Below are 18,623 nucleotides of genomic sequence, written 5' to 3'. Positions count from 1 at the left end.
GTCCAGAGTTCTTTTGTGTTCAGATGAAGGAAATTGGAATAGATGTAGGACTTCATTTGACGTCTTTGTTGCACAGGGGAAGCACTTGTCTGGGACGTCAGCTGATGTCTTATTGGCACAGAAAGGGTTAACCTTTTGCTCCCTGATTCACCTGACATGGTTTGCCAGAAGTTTTCCCAATTCAGTCCATGAACTGCCCAGTATGGCCCGCTAAACACAGTGTTCATTTACCTTTACTTTTGCTTTTAGCATTCTCATATTGCACCGAGAGCACAAGCACATTTGTTACTTCCTTTCACTGCTGCCATTTTGAAGTTTGAAGCAAGTGGATCGGTTGAGAACTTTCTGAGCTATCAATTTTTAAAGTTGATGATTTTTTTTGGACAAAAATGGCTGAGCATGATTGATTAGACATGCCTTCAATCATAGGCAACTGTTATGAGGTATCTTGATTTGTAGCTGAGTACTTAGAGAATGAAAAAACGAGCACACACACAACAGTTCACTGAATGCGAGTCAGTTTTCATAATCTTTGATGCACACACACAGCTTAAGACTTTTTCCAGAACACGTTGGATTTTTAAACAGAATTGTTTAATTTTTTTTTATCATTCTTCATAATTAAAGTGTTCCCAATTTACTTGTTTGTAAATCTATGACGTTTTCTGCACATTGTGAGCTGTCCTGTGCAACAAAATAAACAAAACCTTATTTTATTTGAATTTTTGTTGTTTGGTATGTGTGAGTTCAGTGAGGAGTTACTTCCTTTCACACAGGAGTTAGAAGTTCCATTGGGATTTTTTGTCAGGGGGCAGAGGGTTAATAAAAGATTGAGAATGTACATGTCAAGTTTCTGGCTGTGCAGTTCATGCATGTTCTATGTTTTGTTTGTGGACCACAGCATCAGGAAATTTTGGCCTGCCTTTGTAGCATTTGTCTTGGTGTGTGTGCACGTATGTGCAGGACCTAGCTGAAACATGGAATAAAAACATTCCTGACATTTTTGATCTCTCAGCATTTGTTACACATCATAGGTTCCTTCTCCCCCCTGTTTTACCTAGTTTTACAGATGTATTTGTGTACATATATTTTAATCATTAGAATTATTGACTTTAGAATTGGAATTCATAAAATATTGTTCTTTAAATACACATTTGTTCTATATTTGAACCATGATTTATGAAGCCATTTCACTTGATGAATTTAAAACTATTACAGACAGATGAACAGGAGGTCATTCAGTTCCTGCTGAATACTGAGATTATCCCCCTGTGCTTGAGAATAATGGAGTCTGGCAGTGAACTTTCTAAAACCGTGAGTTTGATTTTTGTTTTTATCTTTGCTCCAGTTTGTTGCATGTTTCACCCCCCCCCCTCCCAAGCCCCCCAAACCCCACCAAAAAAAAAAAAGAAAAGAAAAGATACTCATGTTATGTTCAAGCGACTGTCTTTGCTTATTTCCCCATTGTCATTATGTAAGGCTGTCTTAACCTGGAAAAAAACAGGTCGTGTAAGCTTGCAGACACTTCATGATGTAGAAGCATGTAAAGGAAATTTCTCAAGAGAACTTGTTTCCAAGTTACTTGATCATAATTGATGGCAGTGTTTGACAGCTTCTTCCTTAATATGTGTTTAATAAGACATACTATGCCATGACTCACTGAAGCAGACTCTGGCAGGGGTCTGGAATCCTGTCCTGTCTGCCCATGCTGAGAAATTGAAAGTAGGTGCGGCTAATAGCATCCTCTTTTCTGACAGCAATTTTTGGTTTCCTAACCTGTTTACATTTGCGGCTTTTTATATAAAGTTTTATCACTTTTTCTCCTTTTTTTCCCTCTCATTGACTTCCTGTTTTTAAATGTTACCATGTTTTCAAACAGGACAGAAGACTTTGTTGATCATTTGGATAATTGGGCCAAAAGTAAGCCCAAATCAAACTTGATTGGCACACATGCAATCCCCTTGTTCAGGGCTGTGTCAGTACCACTGCTTCAGCTCTACCAACTCACCACACAGGTTGGTTTACAAATCTCCATTTCTTCCTGCAACGCCCCTGACACAGCCTTAAACATCATATTTCTCACAAAGGTTGGTCAACACATTACTCATGTTTTTTCGCCAACAGATATAGGCACTATAGTTGGGTTGTTGTTTGTTTTTTTTTCTAGTGCATGCTTGTATTCAAACATTGGATGAAAAAAGGAGTACTCGAGCCTGCCACTTTGCAGTGCTCTGGCCATCCTGAGAAAGTCTGACAGTTAGTCCACTCAAGAGGAACCATACCCTATGTCTGACCACTGTTTTGCAACAGAGGTTGCACATCCCACTGCAAGTCAATGGACTTGACCCCTGCCCCCATGACATCTGTGACACGCTATGCAGGGACCTCTCATGCAGCATGCCTCTTCTGTCTTGGACCTCACGCAGGCCATGCTTGGGTAGGGATGCCCTCCCTCTGTTCAGGGAGGAAGGTGGTTCACTAGGGGACGTGCTAAGCACAAAGCACACATTCCCTTGCCAACAACCACAGCACCAAGGCATGCAACTATTACCTCACTTGGGCCGGCCAGCACTCGTGGCCTTGTAACTGGCTCATGACAGGTATGGTGGCATGCAACCATGGCAACCATCTTGACACTCCCTCCTTTTATACAGGGAGGAAGGCATTACACAAAAGGTTATGTGCTCACTTGACATTTCGGCGCCATGGGATGCAACTCCGCTTTTTCAACCCACGTGGTTTGTGAAGCTATTACTTCCCTTGGTCCTCCCACAGCAAGGCATTCCAAGCCCCCATGCTGACAGCCGCCGGTAGTTCTTTCTCATTCTCAGTGAGCCTTGCTGCCTTCCTGCAGGCTTTATGCAAATAGCCTCTATCAGCCACTGACAACCTCACCTAGCAGCAGCACTTCTTCCACGATCTGCTTCTCAGGCAATGCACCACTCAGTCTTCTGGCTCCTCACCTCACCTCTCTGCAGACATACATTCCTCTGCAAAGAACCAGTCCACCAAAGATTTTTTTTTATTATTAACCCTTTCAGTGTCACATAATTTTGTTGGTTTTTTTGGTGTGTTTTTTTAAAGTGCTCTCCCCTTGCCATGGAATTTTAAGGTTTCATGGGTAATAATATTTTTTTAAATTCAAGCATAAAACCCATTGAAGATACAGAACGAAAGTGAATGTGGTTTTTTGTTGTTGTTGTTGTTTTTTAAAGGAAAATGAATGTGGATTCTAGATTTGTAGATTTGGGCTCCTGCCCCCCCCCCCCCCCCCCATGTGCCCCCTCCCCTCCAAGTATTTTGAATCTAGATAACTATTCAGGTATTTCAAATTGAAGATAATTTTTATGCATTAAACAGCTTTATTTTCACCTTCACAGAATGACAACAAGTAAGAAAACAAACAAAATACAGCTGGAAATCACATGCTTGTTGTCTGATTATACTTGTAAAAATGACAGGCAAGGCCTTCAAGACTCACTTGTGACACACACTTACTACAATAATTGAATCAAAACACACAAAAAATCATTTGCAAAACAAAAGTCATGTGCACCTCCCAACATAAAGATATAGACCACACAAAGTTGTGTTGGATTTCACATTGTTTATTTATATTTTTTTCACTTATTTTTTTCAAAATTAAAGTCACAAAGGGAAAACAAATTATTTCTAACTTGCGCTTGCTTTTGTTAAATGAAAGGAAATACACCTAACTGTGACCAACATACACAGACACACATAGACACACACAAGATAGGAAATAAAGTTAAGTTATTTTGACAAACACAAGATAGGAAATAAAGTTATTTTTTTTTATACAAGTATAAATATATAAGATGTAACTGAACTTTTTTTTTTTTACTTTTAAGTAATGCATTATAAGCTTAATTATAGAGAAAAAATTTATAATGTGAAAAACTCAATATGGGTATTAACAATGTGCCTGTCTGCTTTATGATTAGAATAGAAGAATAGAATGGAATATGTCTTTATTACCAAGTGTACCGGGGTCACGGAATATTGGGTGGTGGTGGTGGTGGTTGGTGGGGGGGGGGGGGGGATGGTACATAACAAGATAAGAACATAAATCATACACAAACACAGATACAGTAGAAATTAGTATACATACAAGTGCATATCAGTATAAAAACTTGTGCATACTCAAACATGCACACACACACACACACACACACACACACTTGAACAGAAGCTGCATATTGCATGTGGATGGGGCTAATGACTAGATCTTCAGGTAGATGGTTGTTGATTACACAATTCTATATATCATACTGGATTTGTTCGAGAGACAGGGCATCGACTACTTTGGGGAAAAAGCCATTGGTGAAGCGATTGGTTTTCGTCCTTATACTTCAGTACCATCGACCAGAGGGGAGCATCTCGAAAATCCCAAAAGCTGGATGTGATTCATCCTGGCTGATTGATTTCTCTTTTTTGAGTAGCCGCTTATGACGTATGTCTACTAGAGAAGGTAGGTCAGCCCCCGTAATCTTGGTGGCAGTTTTTACGATTCTGTTAAGGGCTGCAACTTCTGCCTTGGAAATGTTTCCGTACCAAACAGTAATAGCAAAGATTAGCACACTTTCAGTGACTGCTTGGTAGTAATCAACCATGATTTCTTTTTTTTAATTCTAAACTTTTTGAGGCACTGAAGAAAGTACAGGTGCTGTTGTGCTTTCTTAACAATTTTTCCGTATTTTTCTCCCATTTCAAATCGTTGGAAATGATCAGTCTGAGAAATTTAAAGTTGCTGATGATCTGTACTTGCTTGTCTTTAAATACAAGTGGTAAGGGGTCAGATCTGGTCTTTCTTAAATCTAAAATGAATTCTTTTGCTTTTGATGCATTGAATTCTAAGTTGTTTTGATCACACCAGCTGACAAGTTCCAGTACTTCTTCCCTATGTTTTGACTAATCACTGTTCGTAATCAGCCCTTCTAGAGTAGTATCATCGGCAAACTTGACCATGGTGTTACATTCATTTTGAGTTGCAGTCATGTGTGAATAGTGAGTACAACAGTGGGGATAGAAAACATCCCTGTGGGGTGCCTATGTTGAGAATGCATGTGGAGGAGGTGAGGTCACCAACTCAAACAACTTGCAGTCTGCATCTTAGAAAATTTAGGATCCATGCACAAATTGATTCAGGCAGCGAGAGGTCTTTCAGTTTAAAATACAGTTTTGATGGCACTATTGTGTTGAACACAGAGCTGTACTCAGTAAAAAGGTTCCTGGCATAGCTGTTAGGATTTTCGAGATGTCTGAGGACATGGTAGAGACCTGTGCTAATGGCATCTTCAACTGATCTGTTAGCTCTATAGGCGAACTGAAAGGGATCAAAAGATGGAGGAATGTAGGTTTTTAGGAATTGTAGAATCAAGCGTTCAGATGTTTTTACTACGACTACAGGATGATAATCATTAAGACAGCTAGGCTGTGCTTTTCTTAAAGCACTGTGACACCACACAAGACTGAAGGGACATGTTAAATATGTCAGTGAAGACACTAGATAGTTGGACTGCACACTTCCTAAAAGGCTTGGGCCAGCGGCTTTTCTCATTTTCAGACAACTGAAGTGGTGTCTGACTTCATTCTCTTGGACCATGAAAGGGGGAGTGGGGGTGATTTTGGGTGCAGCCACGTCAGAAGTAGACAATGGTTTGTCGAATCTGGAGTAGAATGTGTTGAGTTTGTCTGGAAGAGGTCTGTCAGTGCTGTCGACTGTCTGGTGGTTCATTTTATAATCAGTGATGTTCTGCAGTCCGGTCCATACATTCCTAGAGTTGTTTGTAGACAGGTTTTCTTCTATTTTTTCCCGATATAAAAACTTTGCCTTCTTAATGCATTTTTCAGCACTTCTTTTTGCCTTATTGTGGACTATTCTATCATCAGTTTCATGAAAAGCTCTCTCTTTTTCCTTTAGTTTTTGCCTAACAGCCCCATTGCCCCAAATTTTGTCGTTTGAAAATATTTTGATACTTTTTGATGGAATGCACACACTTTAACAGAATGAAATATAATCACACACTGTGTCAGTATATTCATTTAAGTCCCTGGCAGAGTCCTTAAAAAAATTCCAGTCTGTATATTGGAAACAGTCCTGCAAGGTCTCTGAGGCAGGGGCCGACCATTGTTTTACAGTTTTCATGACTGGTTTTTCAGCTTTCAGTTTTTGTTTGTAGACCGGCACCAAATATATCATGCTGTGGTCGGACTGTCCCAAAAGTGCACAGCGATCGAGTGGTACACCTTGATGGAAGTGTAGCAGTAGTTGAGGGTCTTGTAACCACGTGTTGAACAGTCCACTTGCTGGTACAGCTTCAGCGTTTCTTTCTTGAGGCTGGCTTTGTTGAAATCACCAGCAACGATGATGGTGGAGTCAGGCCAACTGTTCTTGCACTTGCTAATTTCTTCTACTAGTAGACCAAGTGCAGTGTAGAGGTTTGCTGTGGGATGGATGTACACAGTGATCAGCATCACTGAGGGAATTTCGCGTGGGAGATGGAAGGGTCGGCACTGGATGGTTAGGAACGACACGTCAGGGAAGCAGGCACGCAGTAGCACTTTGACATCAGAGCACCAGCGTGTGTTCATGAAGAAACACACACCGCCACGCCTTTGCTTGCCTGAGTCAGCAGTACGGTCAGCTCTGTGTACAGTGAAGCCTGGTGGTTGAACGGCGCTGTCAGGGATGTCCGGGTTTGGCCATGTTTCAGTGAAACAAAGCACAGAACACTCTTTGTAGTCTCTCATCTGAATGTTACATGTGAGTTTGTCAGTTTTGTTGGGTAGAGATCTGACGCTGGACAGGAACATACTGGGTAGAGGTGAGCGAAAACTTCATTGGCGTAACTTTGAAAGGCCCCACCTTGCTTTCCGCGTTTCCTTGCGGACTGAGCCTTGTCTGCTGACTGGTCCGTGTTCATTGTAAGGTTGTAAATCATGATAGAGTGAGTTGAAGTGAGATATCAAAACACTGGACTCACCTACCTGTTCCCTTACACGCAGCAGCGTGTCACAGTTTCAGTTTCAGTAGCTCAAGGAGGCATCACTGCATTTGGACAAATCCATATACGCTACACCACATCTGCCAAGCAGATGCCTGACCAGCAGCATAACCCAAGGCGCTTAGTCAGGCCTTGAGAAAAAAAAAATATATAGATAAGCTTACATAAATAAATAAATAATAATTATGATATAAAAAAAGGTAGTAGTAATGAAAATGATAATAAAATAATAATAATAATAATAAATAAATAAATAAATAAGACAACAATGATGATAAATAAGCAAATAAATGTAAAACATGAAGACACACATTCACACATACACCCACACATGCATAACAGATATGCACCAAACACGCAGTTTCACAGATATGAAAGCACAGTCAAATACATATAAACGTACATGAGCTCCAACACACACACACACACACACACACACACACACACACACACACACATTACCCTGCACCTCCTCTACCCCCCTCCTCCACACACTCATTTCTAGTCTATGTATCGCAGCTTCCACGGCGCACACACACACACACACACACACACACACACAAACACGCACACACACACACACACACACAGATGAACGCTTACTTGTACAAGCACACACACACACGCCCATATCTCCCACCCCCAACCCCACACACATATATACAAATAAATATATAATATATACGTTCCAATATCCTGTTGCTCCCACAGTGTAGGCATGCATACACTCACATACCTCTTCCTCTACCCCACCTCCTCCCTGCACCCCCACCTCCCCCTCACACACACACACACACACACACATGCACAGAACTCTCCTGACACTTGTGTACACTTACACTCTCACGCATGCACAAACGCACTCAAAAACACAGACCCACACATACACACAAACACACACGCACAGAGGCTGCCACTGATTGGCCGCAAGAGGGATGGGAAAAGATCTCTGATGCCAAGAACGTGGCGTCTAGTTTGTTGCTTAGTCTGTTGTATTTGGAAAAGCCCACAGAGACTGTTCCGTTTTGAAGAAATTTGCGCAGTGTTGGTTTGGAAATGATGCCGATATTTGTTTGATTTGCAAAGCATTGTGCTCTGCCTTTCATGGTAGACTTACGGCCGCTCCCTCTCTCTGCTTTTATTTCTTTGAGGCGATCGATGGTGTGATGGCCTTGTACCTGTTCTTTTTGATATTCTTTGACTTTTCTGAGGATTTCCGATTTTCCTAGATGTAGGCCGCTCGTTGTTGTTGCCTTACCAGCAAGTCTGTCAGCTCGCTCATTTCCCTTAACTCCTGCATGTCCCGGGCAGTATGACCATGTGAGTTTTTTAATCTGAAAGTTGCGCATTGCCTTATGCCACTCTGGGCTTCCCATTCCGTTTTCAATTTTCTGTATGAGGTTCATTGAGTCGGTTAGAATCATGGCATGTTGGTTTCCGAGCGTATGGATGGACGATAGCCACTGGAGGGCATGTGTCACAGCTTCAACTTCCATCGTTAGGCTGGAGGTTGTGACTTTGTAGGCAGCATTCTCTTCCCTAACTGTTTTTCCATTTTGTTTCGCAGTGAATCCCCAACCGGATTGGTCTTTGGTGACTGAGCCATCTGTGTATATGATGATGTCCTCTTCTTTACTGTTTTCTTCTATGAGTAGCTTCACTTCCGCATCAGTTTTGCCCTCTGGCCATTCCCGACAGTGTCTTCCTAGAGTGGGTGAAATGGCTGTGTTGAATGGATGGTTGAGGTTTTCGGGGTTTTTCTCCCATTCTTTTGTTTCTTTCAGGTCTTGTAGTTGGCATACTAGCTGGATTGTGTCTTCTGCTAGCCCCATCCATGATCTTCCTCGTCCTAGACGGCTGCCTTTTGGTTCTTTGACTGCGTCATGCAGTGGGTTTTGAGGGTTTTCTAATGCTTTGAAGTAGGTCTTGACCTGTTCTAACTTGTTTCTGGCCTGCACTGAAGGAAGGTCAAGCAGGTATCGCATGGTTTCTGTGGGCGTGTCTTTTGTTGTTCCAAGGATCAGCCTCATAGCTTCATTTTGAACTCTTTCTAATTTTAAGAGGTTGCTTTGAGACGGTGTTGTTAGCCCAAGTCCGTAGTCGATCACACTGAGGACGAGTGATTGGTTTTGCAGGAAGAGGTGGCGTTGTTCAATACCTTTGGTTGCCATTGCCTTTAAGACTGAAAGGCCCTTTTTGCATTTGAGAACAGTATTTTCCGTATGTTTTCTGAAGGTCAGCATCCTGTCGAAGTGTATTCCTAGGTAGCGTAGGCATTCAGTTTTCTCAGTCTGAATCCCATCGAATGACACAGAAGGTGGTGATTTGCTCGCGGTTCTGTTGTTGAGGGTGCACAGCAACATTTGGGCTTTAGCTGGATTGATGGAAGATCCTGTGTCTTTGCACCATTGAGCAATATTGTTTAGTTGTTTCTGGACGGCTTTAGTTCTTTCCTGCGCATCTTTCGAAGTTTTGAAGACCAGGCCATCATCCGCAAGAGTAAGCACCCGAGCTATTCCATTGTTGTTTAAGTCTGCAAGGCCCTTCGTGTAGACATTGTAGAGGACAGGAGAGAGCGGAGACCCTTGTGGCAGTCCCATGGATAGTTTAGAAGGTGCAGACATCCAGTCTCCAAGGCGTAGGACAACGGTTCTTTCCTGAAGCGCTGCTGCTATCCATCTTGTCAGTGTCAAACTTACTCCATACCTTAGTAGCAGCTCCATGAGGTGTGCAAACTGGACTTTATTGTAGGCATCTTCAAGGTCGATTGCTACTGCTGGTGTTTCTTCTTTCCTTTGAAATCCTTCATACACCTCATATGCAAAAGCAGCTGCATTTTCCCATGTGGACTTGCCTGTGCTGTAACCACCTTGATTTGAAGGGAGAATGTGCCTGTGTTCAAGATCCCTTGCAAGTTTCCTGGTTATCATGCGTTCCATGAGCTTTCCAGCAATGTTTTGCATGGTTAGGATCCGGTAGCCACTTACCTAATGATGGTCCTTTCCTGGTTTTGGTATGGGTTTTAAGAAGCTGTGTGTCCAGTCGTCTGGCACATGTCCATTGTGGAAACTGTTTTGATGCAGATTGAAAAGTTTGCTTCTGTCTTCTTCCGATAGCTCCTTGATGTCCGAGTAGCGAACTGTGTCTGGGCCAGGAGCCGATTCTTTCTTGCATTTAGCTATTGCTTCATTTAGATCATCTATTGTCAAGTCGTCATCAGGTCCAGTCTGCATAAGGGTTTGGTTTAACTCCTCAACATATTTCTTTTTCTCATCTAAGTTTCTTTGATCGCTCTGTTGTATGAAACGTTTGAGCAGTGCGGATCCTTTTTCTTCGTTTGTCTTAAGCTTGGTTCCGTCAGTGTCTACCATGTCTGGGGTTGTTGTTGTGCACGTTTTCCCTTCCATGCGACGATAAAATTGCCAGAACTCTGTCAATGTTGAGTCATAACTGAGTGCCTCGCAAAACTGTTTCCACTTGTCATTTTTGGCCTCTTGAGCAATGGTTTCAAACTGTTTAGTTTTTTCTTTCATTTTTGTTTCAATATTTTTGTCCGGAGATGGTTTTGTTCTTTCTTTTTGCCAAAGTTTGACAGCCGCATGTTTTTCTATCCAGGCTCTCTCTGTGTCGGTATTCCACCATGGGGGCTGAATAGCTTGCATCCTGTTCGGTGCTGTTCTTTTGTTTCTTCCCCGTCTTAATTTTTCGATGACGGTTCTCTTTGGTTTCATACTGAAATGGATCACGCGGTTTCATACAGCATTTATCTGACAGTTTCTGTAGACTGAAAACTACCAGGAGGTGGTCACTGCCTTGGTGCCGTTCTTTTGTTTCTTCTGCGTCTTAATTTTTCGATGACGGTTGTCTCTTTGGTTTCATACTGAAATGGATCACGCGGTTTCATACAGCGTTTATCTGACAGTTTCTGTAGACTGAAAACTACCGGGAGGTGGCCACTGCCTTGGAAAAATCGCTTGTCTTTGTTGTGGACAGAATGATTTTTCTGTGTGGTTGACTGATAATTTGTTTAATTATTGAATTATTAGTGAATGACAGAGAGGGCCTAGAAACAGTACAGCACCGGGCGAACCATGCGCAAATTGACCGTTGTAGTTATGCAACGCTTAGCGGACCCATCATGACTGAGAGCTGGGTAGGCAGTATTTGAAATTGTGTTGTGTAGCTGAAACTGCCAGGTGTTAAGATCACGCTGGTCAGTATTTACAGGCAGTCTACAAGCTTCAGAACAAAGATAAGTGATTTTTCTGTGAATTTGATTAATAATTTGTCATCGCGTTATTGTTTAATGTTTGAATTATTAGTAAATTATTGAGAGGGCTCAAAGATGGATTGTCCTTCGAATGCACAGAAAAATCGCTTATCTTTGTTGTGGACAGAGTGATTTTTCTGTGTGATTGACTGATAATTTGTCATCGCGTTATTGTTTAATTATTGAATTATTAGTGAATGACAGAGAGGGCCTAGAAACAGTACAGCACCGGGCGAACCATGCGAATATTACAGAAGGACCTGTATTTTTCTGCAAAATAAAATCTGCTACGCAACAATACCCAGATGCACCCTTCCACTGGCTAAGAGGAGGCAACCTGACAAAAATCCCCAATCCCACGGCTTCCATACAGTAACAATGGGATGAATGGCTGTTGGGTTAAACAGTCACTAACTGTATGCAGTCTGGCCTTAGGGCAACACCAGGCTGACGGACTCCACACAGATGGACATCCATTGCCCTTCCCTGATAAGAGGCTCTGTCAGGGCGACCGAATTTTTTCCCTCACCACATAGAACACCCTTCTATGGATACTAACAAAACCCTGTCTCGCGTGCACCTCGGGGATCAGCTGCATAGCACGAGACATAAATTCAGATCCCCAAAACCCCAAAGCAGGCGTGGCAAAAGAGGTGGGAAAAGATTGTGCTTAGGTAGCAGAATGACAAAAGCAGAGCGGCTGTCAAAGAAATTCTTTAGAATCGGCAGTTGGAATTGTTCCAGCGCGAGAATGAGAATCTCAACAATTGAGAAACTGGCATATGATTTTGACATTTTATGTCTCCAAGAGACCAGGACAAGTGCAGACAGACCAATACATTTTGAGAATTTCACAGTCTTTCAAAGGAATGAAGGAAGAGGAGTAGCAATCATACTGAACAAAAACCTAAACAAAGTTTCCACCATAAATCTAGAGAAATGGTGTAGCAACTCATGTGAACTAGTGGGGGTGCGTCTCAAAAAACCTGACAGAGTTCACAAAAGCATCGTGCTCATCAATGCCTATGTTCACCCAGGAACCTGCACAAGAAAAGAGGATTGGGCCTTTTTAGAGGAAATAGAGAAAAAGAATTTGGAGACTCAGTCATTATTTGTGGAGACCTTAATGCAAGATCGAAGTTATGGGACCAGCGGAACACCATCCCACAAGGACTCGCACTTGAAGGAATGATAGGGGAAATTCTTCTTAGCCCTTTAACAACCACATCCCCAACTCGCCTTGGAACAAGGCAAGGGGACAGTGACAGTGTGATCGACATCGCTGTAACATCTCCAAAATTCAGAGCAGAAATGAATGCAGAGCGTGTCACAAACATATTGTAAGATCGCAACTGTTTCCCAAACACACATAAACAGAATTAAACACTAAATAAACAGGACAGCTATCCCCATGTCGCCATTGGTCGGTGCCATCTTGATTACAATTAGTATTAGAATACTAATTACAATTATTATTGGAAAAAAATGACATTCACAATACATTTTCATCATATTACATATTTTTGTGATGACCCTGATTCAGTAAGACCCAACATATATATATAATTACTTCATAATCTAGACCTTTTTTTTTTTTTAAACAGTTGCTCTTTTTCTGGTGTAAACGTCAAAGTCATACATACATCTATTTGAGAAGTCCGTCAATACTCTGTTTCATACTCCACCTGAGTAGGTTTATTTGTTAAAATTTTCGGCGCAGGAACTCCCTCAAAAGTTTTCTGACTTCTTCACCGGCAAAATATCATGCATTCGTGAGAAGCTTGACTCTGTTGTGTCTCCTCCTTCACCCGTTCAAGAACGCGTGTACAGTGGTCCTGTTTTACATTGTTTCCAACCGGTAACTGAAGATTTTGTGAAGAAAGTGTGTCTGAGCGCTTGTCCGAAATCCTGTGAGCTTGACCCTGTCCCGTCTTCTTTGTTGGTTGAATGTATTGATGTTCTACTGCCACATATTACTCATGTCATCAATTCTTCCTTGCTGTCTGGTTGTTTCCCTGAAAGCTTCAAGTCTGCTATTGTACGTCCACTCATCAAGAAACCATCTTTGGATCATAATTGCTTGAAAAATTATCGACCTGTCTCTAATCTGTCATTTTTATCAAAACTGCTAGAAAAGATCATATTGTCTCAGCTCTTAGCTCATCTGGAGCAGAATGGCTTACTTAATTCCCACCAGTCAGCTTATAGACGTGGTCATAGTTGCGAAACAGCCCTTCTTAGAATAGTGAATGATTTGCTTTCGGGATTTGATGAGGATAAGATATCTGTTCTCGCTCTCTTAGATTTGTCAGCAGCTTTTGACACTATCGACCACTCTATCCTCTTGAACAGACTTAAAACTTCCTTTGGTATTCGTGACACTGCACTAGCATGGATCACGTCTTACCTGTCAGATCGTACACAGAAAGTGTGTGTAAATGGTACATACTCTAGAATATCTGCCTTGAAATATGGTGTCCCACAAGGGTCCGTCCTAGGTCCTGTTCTTTTCGTGCTGTATGCGGCTCCTGTGTCGGATGTCATCAGTCATCATGCGATGTCGCATGAGAGCTTTGCTGATGACACACAACTTTATCAGTCGGCTTCCATAGCTGAATTTGATGCACTGGTGACTCAAACACAGGAGTGCATTGCTGGCCTAAAGGACTGGATGACTCTCAACAAGCTGCAATTAAATGATGATAAGACTGAATTGATGATAACCTGTCCAAAGAAGTTTCGTCAACATCCTTCCTTTCCTGACTCTGTTCTGATCAATAGCACACCTGTTTCACTTTCTCCCTCTGTTCGCAGTCTTGGTGTAATCCTGGACCAGTCTCTTTCCTTCCAACAGCACATTTCGAATATCTGTAAAGTTGCCTATTTGGAACTGCGTAGAATCAGCTCTATCCGCCACTATCTCTCAACCGATGCAACCAAGACACTTGTATGCTCTCTGGTTCTCTCAAGATTGGATTACTGCAACTCTCTTTTGGCCGGCCTTCCCAAATACCTGTTAGACAGACTCCAACGAATTCAGAATAACGCTGCCAGACTCATTTGCAGAGCTTCTAAATTTGACCATGTTTCTCCTCTCCTTCAGTCTCTCCACTGGTTGCCTGTTTCTGATCGAATAGACTATAAGCTATCCACTCTGACCTTTTCTGCAGTCAACGGATCTGGCCCCAAGTATCTTTCTGAACTCATCCATATCTATACCCCGTCTCGCCAGCTCCGTTCTTCCTCTGATACTCGACTTCTCAGGATACCTCACGTCAGAAGTAAGACCTATGGACACAGATCGTTTTCTTTTCAATCGCCAAAGACGTGGAACAAGCTCCCTGATAACCTCCGTCACTCTGATTCCCTCGCATCTTTTAAATCTCGTCTCAAAACTCACCTTTTCCCTCAGCAATAAGTTCAATTGTGGCAGGTCCACAACTACATGCATGTATATGAATGTGTATTGTGTGTGCGTGTGTTTATGTAAGTTTGTGCCTGCCTATGTGTGCGTATTTGTTAGGGTAGCTGTTAGATACACATGTATGTTAAAATGTATGTATGCAGTGTGTGTGTGTGTGTGCGTGCGTGCGTGTGTGTGTGCGCGTACGTGCGTGCGTGCGCGTGTGTGTGTGTGTGTGGTCACATTTTGGTGTGTGTATGTAACATAGATATAATGTTTTATGTTATCAAAAGCGTTTTTGTAAAGCACCTAGAGCAGATTTCTGGATAGTGTGCTATATAAGTATCCATTATTATTATTATTATTATTATTAAAATTGCCTGAAAGTGAATCTACCATGATAATGATTGCTAACCATTCACTTCCTTCTTATGTGAAAAAAGAAAGTAATCAAGAAGCAGGCACACTTCAATTTATCTGATGGTATTTTGCGGCTGCATTACATGCTCACACATGAAAGTCAAATCCAAATGATAAATATAGTTCAGTTACATTTTATATATGTATTTATATAAATACATAAAATGTAACTGAACATTGAGCTTTTTACTATGTATGAAAAACAAAAACTGTTAATTACTGAATTATAAGCTTAATTGTTGAGAAAAAGTGTAATATAGTGTGAAAAAATAAAGATATTAAGAATGTGCATGCCTGTTTCATATAATAAAATGATGTTTCAAATAAATGTTTAAACTCAAATTTGCTTTTTGTTTTAGTGAAAAAGGATTCAGTTTTCATATAAGAAATAAAGTTCAGTTACATTCCATACACAAGATGGTTCAACCCCCAGGAATGGATCAGTCAGTCCAGGGTCTGTTTCCCAGCAGTCTGAAATCAGTTATGTAGACTGCTATCAGTCATACTATATTATTGTTACAGAACCTCACACACACACACACACACACACACACACACACACACACACACACACACTGTTTCCCAGCAGTCTGAAATCAGTTATGTAGACTGCTGTCAGTCATACTATATTATTGTTACAGAACCTCACACACACACACACACACACACACACACACACACACACACACACACACACACACACACACTGTTTCCCAGCAGTCTGAAATCAGTTATGTAGACTGCTGTCAGTCATACTATATTATTGTTACAGAACCTCACACACACACACACACACACACACACAAACACAAACACAACAAACTCTTTCATTTAATAGATATCTGTGTTTCCTCATGTATAAAGATTTTTTTCTTGCAATCTCTGTCTCTGTCTCTCTCTCTCTCTCTCTCTCTCTCTCTCTGTCTCTCTCTGTCTCTCTCTCATATACACCTCAAATTTTGTAAATATATTCCACATTTGAGTCTATTTTGTGCTCAAAACATGTGTACACAAACTACATAATATTACAAATTGTATTACAGTAATTTCACTATACTGGAAAAAATCCCACTTCTCTCCCACCCCCACACAGCTAGCACATACACCAAAGTATTTTGCACAATACTGAACATTTTCAAGCCAGTTAATATTATTGCCAATGGTTCAACCCCCTGGAGTGGATCAGTCAGGCCAAGGTCTATTTCCCAGCAGTCTAAAACCAGTTGTGTAGACTCCTATCAGTCATACTATATCATTGTTACAGAACCTAACAGTAACACACACACACACACACACACACACACACACACACACACACACACACACACACACTGTTATATATCTATTATCCTCATGAATAAATAATTTTCTCTTGTAATCTCTCTCTGTCTCACTGTCTCTCTCCTGTACACATCTAATTTAGTAAATACATTCCACATTTAAATCTGTTTTGTGTTCAAAACATGTGTACACAAACTACATAATGTTACAAATTGTATTACTGTAATGTCACTATACTGGAACAAACCCACTTCTCTCCCACCCCACACTAGCACATACTACACCAAAGTATTTTGCACAATACTGAACATTTTCAAGGCAATTAATATTGCCAACAAGTAGAACTATAAGTGATTGTTTAAAATGAGGGGAAAGTCTATCAGTTATAATGCAGTAATTACAGTCAGTGTCAGTAATGACAGTGTCTTAAATGTGTGTGTGTGACTGCATTACATACTCACAGAAAGGCCTGAATAGCTTCAAGTAAGGTTTCAAATTCATTTTTGTGTTTGTTCAAATGAAAGAGGAGTCAAATTCACATAATAAGTGAAGGTCAGCTACATTTCATACATGACATGGTTCAAACTCTTGGAGTGGATCAAATACATAATATTACAAATTGTATTACTATAATGTCACTATATACTCTGTGTGTGTGTGTGTGTGTGTGTGCCTGTGAGCAAGTTTTTGTCAGGGCTCATATGCTTTTATGTGTAGTGCTGTGCCCATGTAGATTTATTTGTGCTGTCATATATGTGAGACTGCATATTTTTGGATGTGTGTGTTTGTGTATGTCTCTGTGTGTGTCTATGAGTATGTCCGAGAGTTTAAATTATTCATTCGTTCATTTATAAATGTACATGTTATCGTAATTCATATTATCATTCACATTATCTCCTTTCCTTTTCCCTAATATGTTCTTTTTAAAAAAAATCTATTTGTTTGCTTATTCATTCATTTATTTGTTTTCTTATTTATTTATTTATTTATTCATTCATTTATCTCTTATTTCATTTCATTTTATTTTCCCTCAAGTCAAATCCTGACGTCCGGTTATGCTGCTGTCAGACATCTGCTTAGTAGATGTGGTGTAGCGTATAAAAATTTATTGTCCGAATGCATTGACGTTTTCTTGAGCAACTGCATTGACCTGAACTGAAAAACAATGTTCAAAAATGAAAACGACAGGATGGTTCATATAAGGGACTTTCACAACATAAATTCGATATCAGAGTTCAAAATTCACAAGACATATTACAGTATTCAGATCTATATTAACCCCTTCACTGCTAGTACGTTTTGCTGTAGCCTATGCTGAGAAAATTTTCAAAAAAACAAGAAAAACACTCCAATGATTTTAATTTGCTTATATTTCAAAAAGTACTGAAGATAAATGCATAAAAGTGTTTATCAAATGAAAGGAAAATGAACCAAGATTTTGTTTTCAATACTCACATGTTCAAATAATGAGTCAGTCTGACACAAAAATTCCATAAAATGCAATTAAAAAAAAAAGGGACTGTCATTCCATTATGTAGGTGCTACAACATCAACCAGGTGATCAACCAGTCTTTCTTGTGACTGTTGTGATCAACCACACACACTGTCAAGGCTGAGCAACAGTGTCCAGGTGCATTAGACTCCAACACAGTCCACAAAAAGAATGAAAAGGGTGTACTCACCCAGGATCTATCGCCAGTAAAAACGCTGTGTGTGGTACTTGCGAAAACAGTCTTCCAGACACAGTGCTGGTTTGCTGGGGCAGTCTGGGCAGTAGAACCTCACATCCTTTCTTTGTCCTTTCTTCCAGCAGACTCTGCACCTCCTTTGTGGCCAGGCTTCTGTGGGGTATGTGGGATGACATCAGTGAAGTGTCATCCACACAGACGAACAGCATGGTCATCTTTAGCAGTGTCTGGTCTTGGTCACCAAAAATCATGGCACTAATTACATCCTTCTGGAAGTCCAGGAGTGTACTGCTGTTGCCTGCTTTTTTGTAGAGGATGTGTGCATTCAGCATGGCAATTTGTAGAAAATGCACACACAGCTATTTGTACCACTTCAGGGTTTTCCTTGTGGCATCGAAGGGCTGCAGCTGTTGGTCATGATGGTCCATGGCACCCATGTTTTTGTTGTAGTCCAGAATTACTGGAGGCTTGTTTACCGGTACTGCCCTTTGGTCTTGCTGCTGCTGGTCTTCAGCTGTAGGTTTGTGGCAAGT

At 40.9% G+C, this 18,623-nt stretch overlaps 2 protein-coding genes across 2 annotated transcripts in view; one reads left to right on the top strand and one right to left on the bottom strand.

Moving 5' to 3' along the window:
• The window catches only part of LOC143293835 (CCR4-NOT transcription complex subunit 9-like), an 87,306-nt gene that overhangs the window by 50,533 nt on the left and 18,150 nt on the right, over positions 1–18,623 (top strand). Inside the window, exon 6 of the mRNA XM_076605121.1 lies at positions 1,219–1,314. Coding sequence (XP_076461236.1) covers positions 1,219–1,314 — 96 coding nt within the window. The remainder of the gene's footprint in view (positions 1–1,218; positions 1,315–18,623) is intronic.
• On the bottom strand, positions 15,491–18,489 carry LOC143293568 (uncharacterized). The gene is made up of 2 exons (XM_076604548.1): positions 18,085–18,489; positions 15,491–15,592 (listed from the first exon to the last, which is right to left on the bottom strand). Exons 1-2 carry the CDS (start codon positions 18,420–18,422, stop codon positions 15,562–15,564), a joined length of 369 nt encoding a protein of 122 aa, XP_076460663.1. The 5' UTR covers positions 18,423–18,489; the 3' UTR covers positions 15,491–15,561.

This window comes from Babylonia areolata, chromosome 19 (assembly GCF_041734735.1).
Source record: "Babylonia areolata isolate BAREFJ2019XMU chromosome 19, ASM4173473v1, whole genome shotgun sequence".
NCBI classification, from domain to species: domain Eukaryota; kingdom Metazoa; phylum Mollusca; class Gastropoda; order Neogastropoda; family Buccinidae; genus Babylonia; species Babylonia areolata.
Note: the sequence above shows the minus strand (reverse complement) of the source record. Positions and strands in the feature narration are given on the sequence as shown.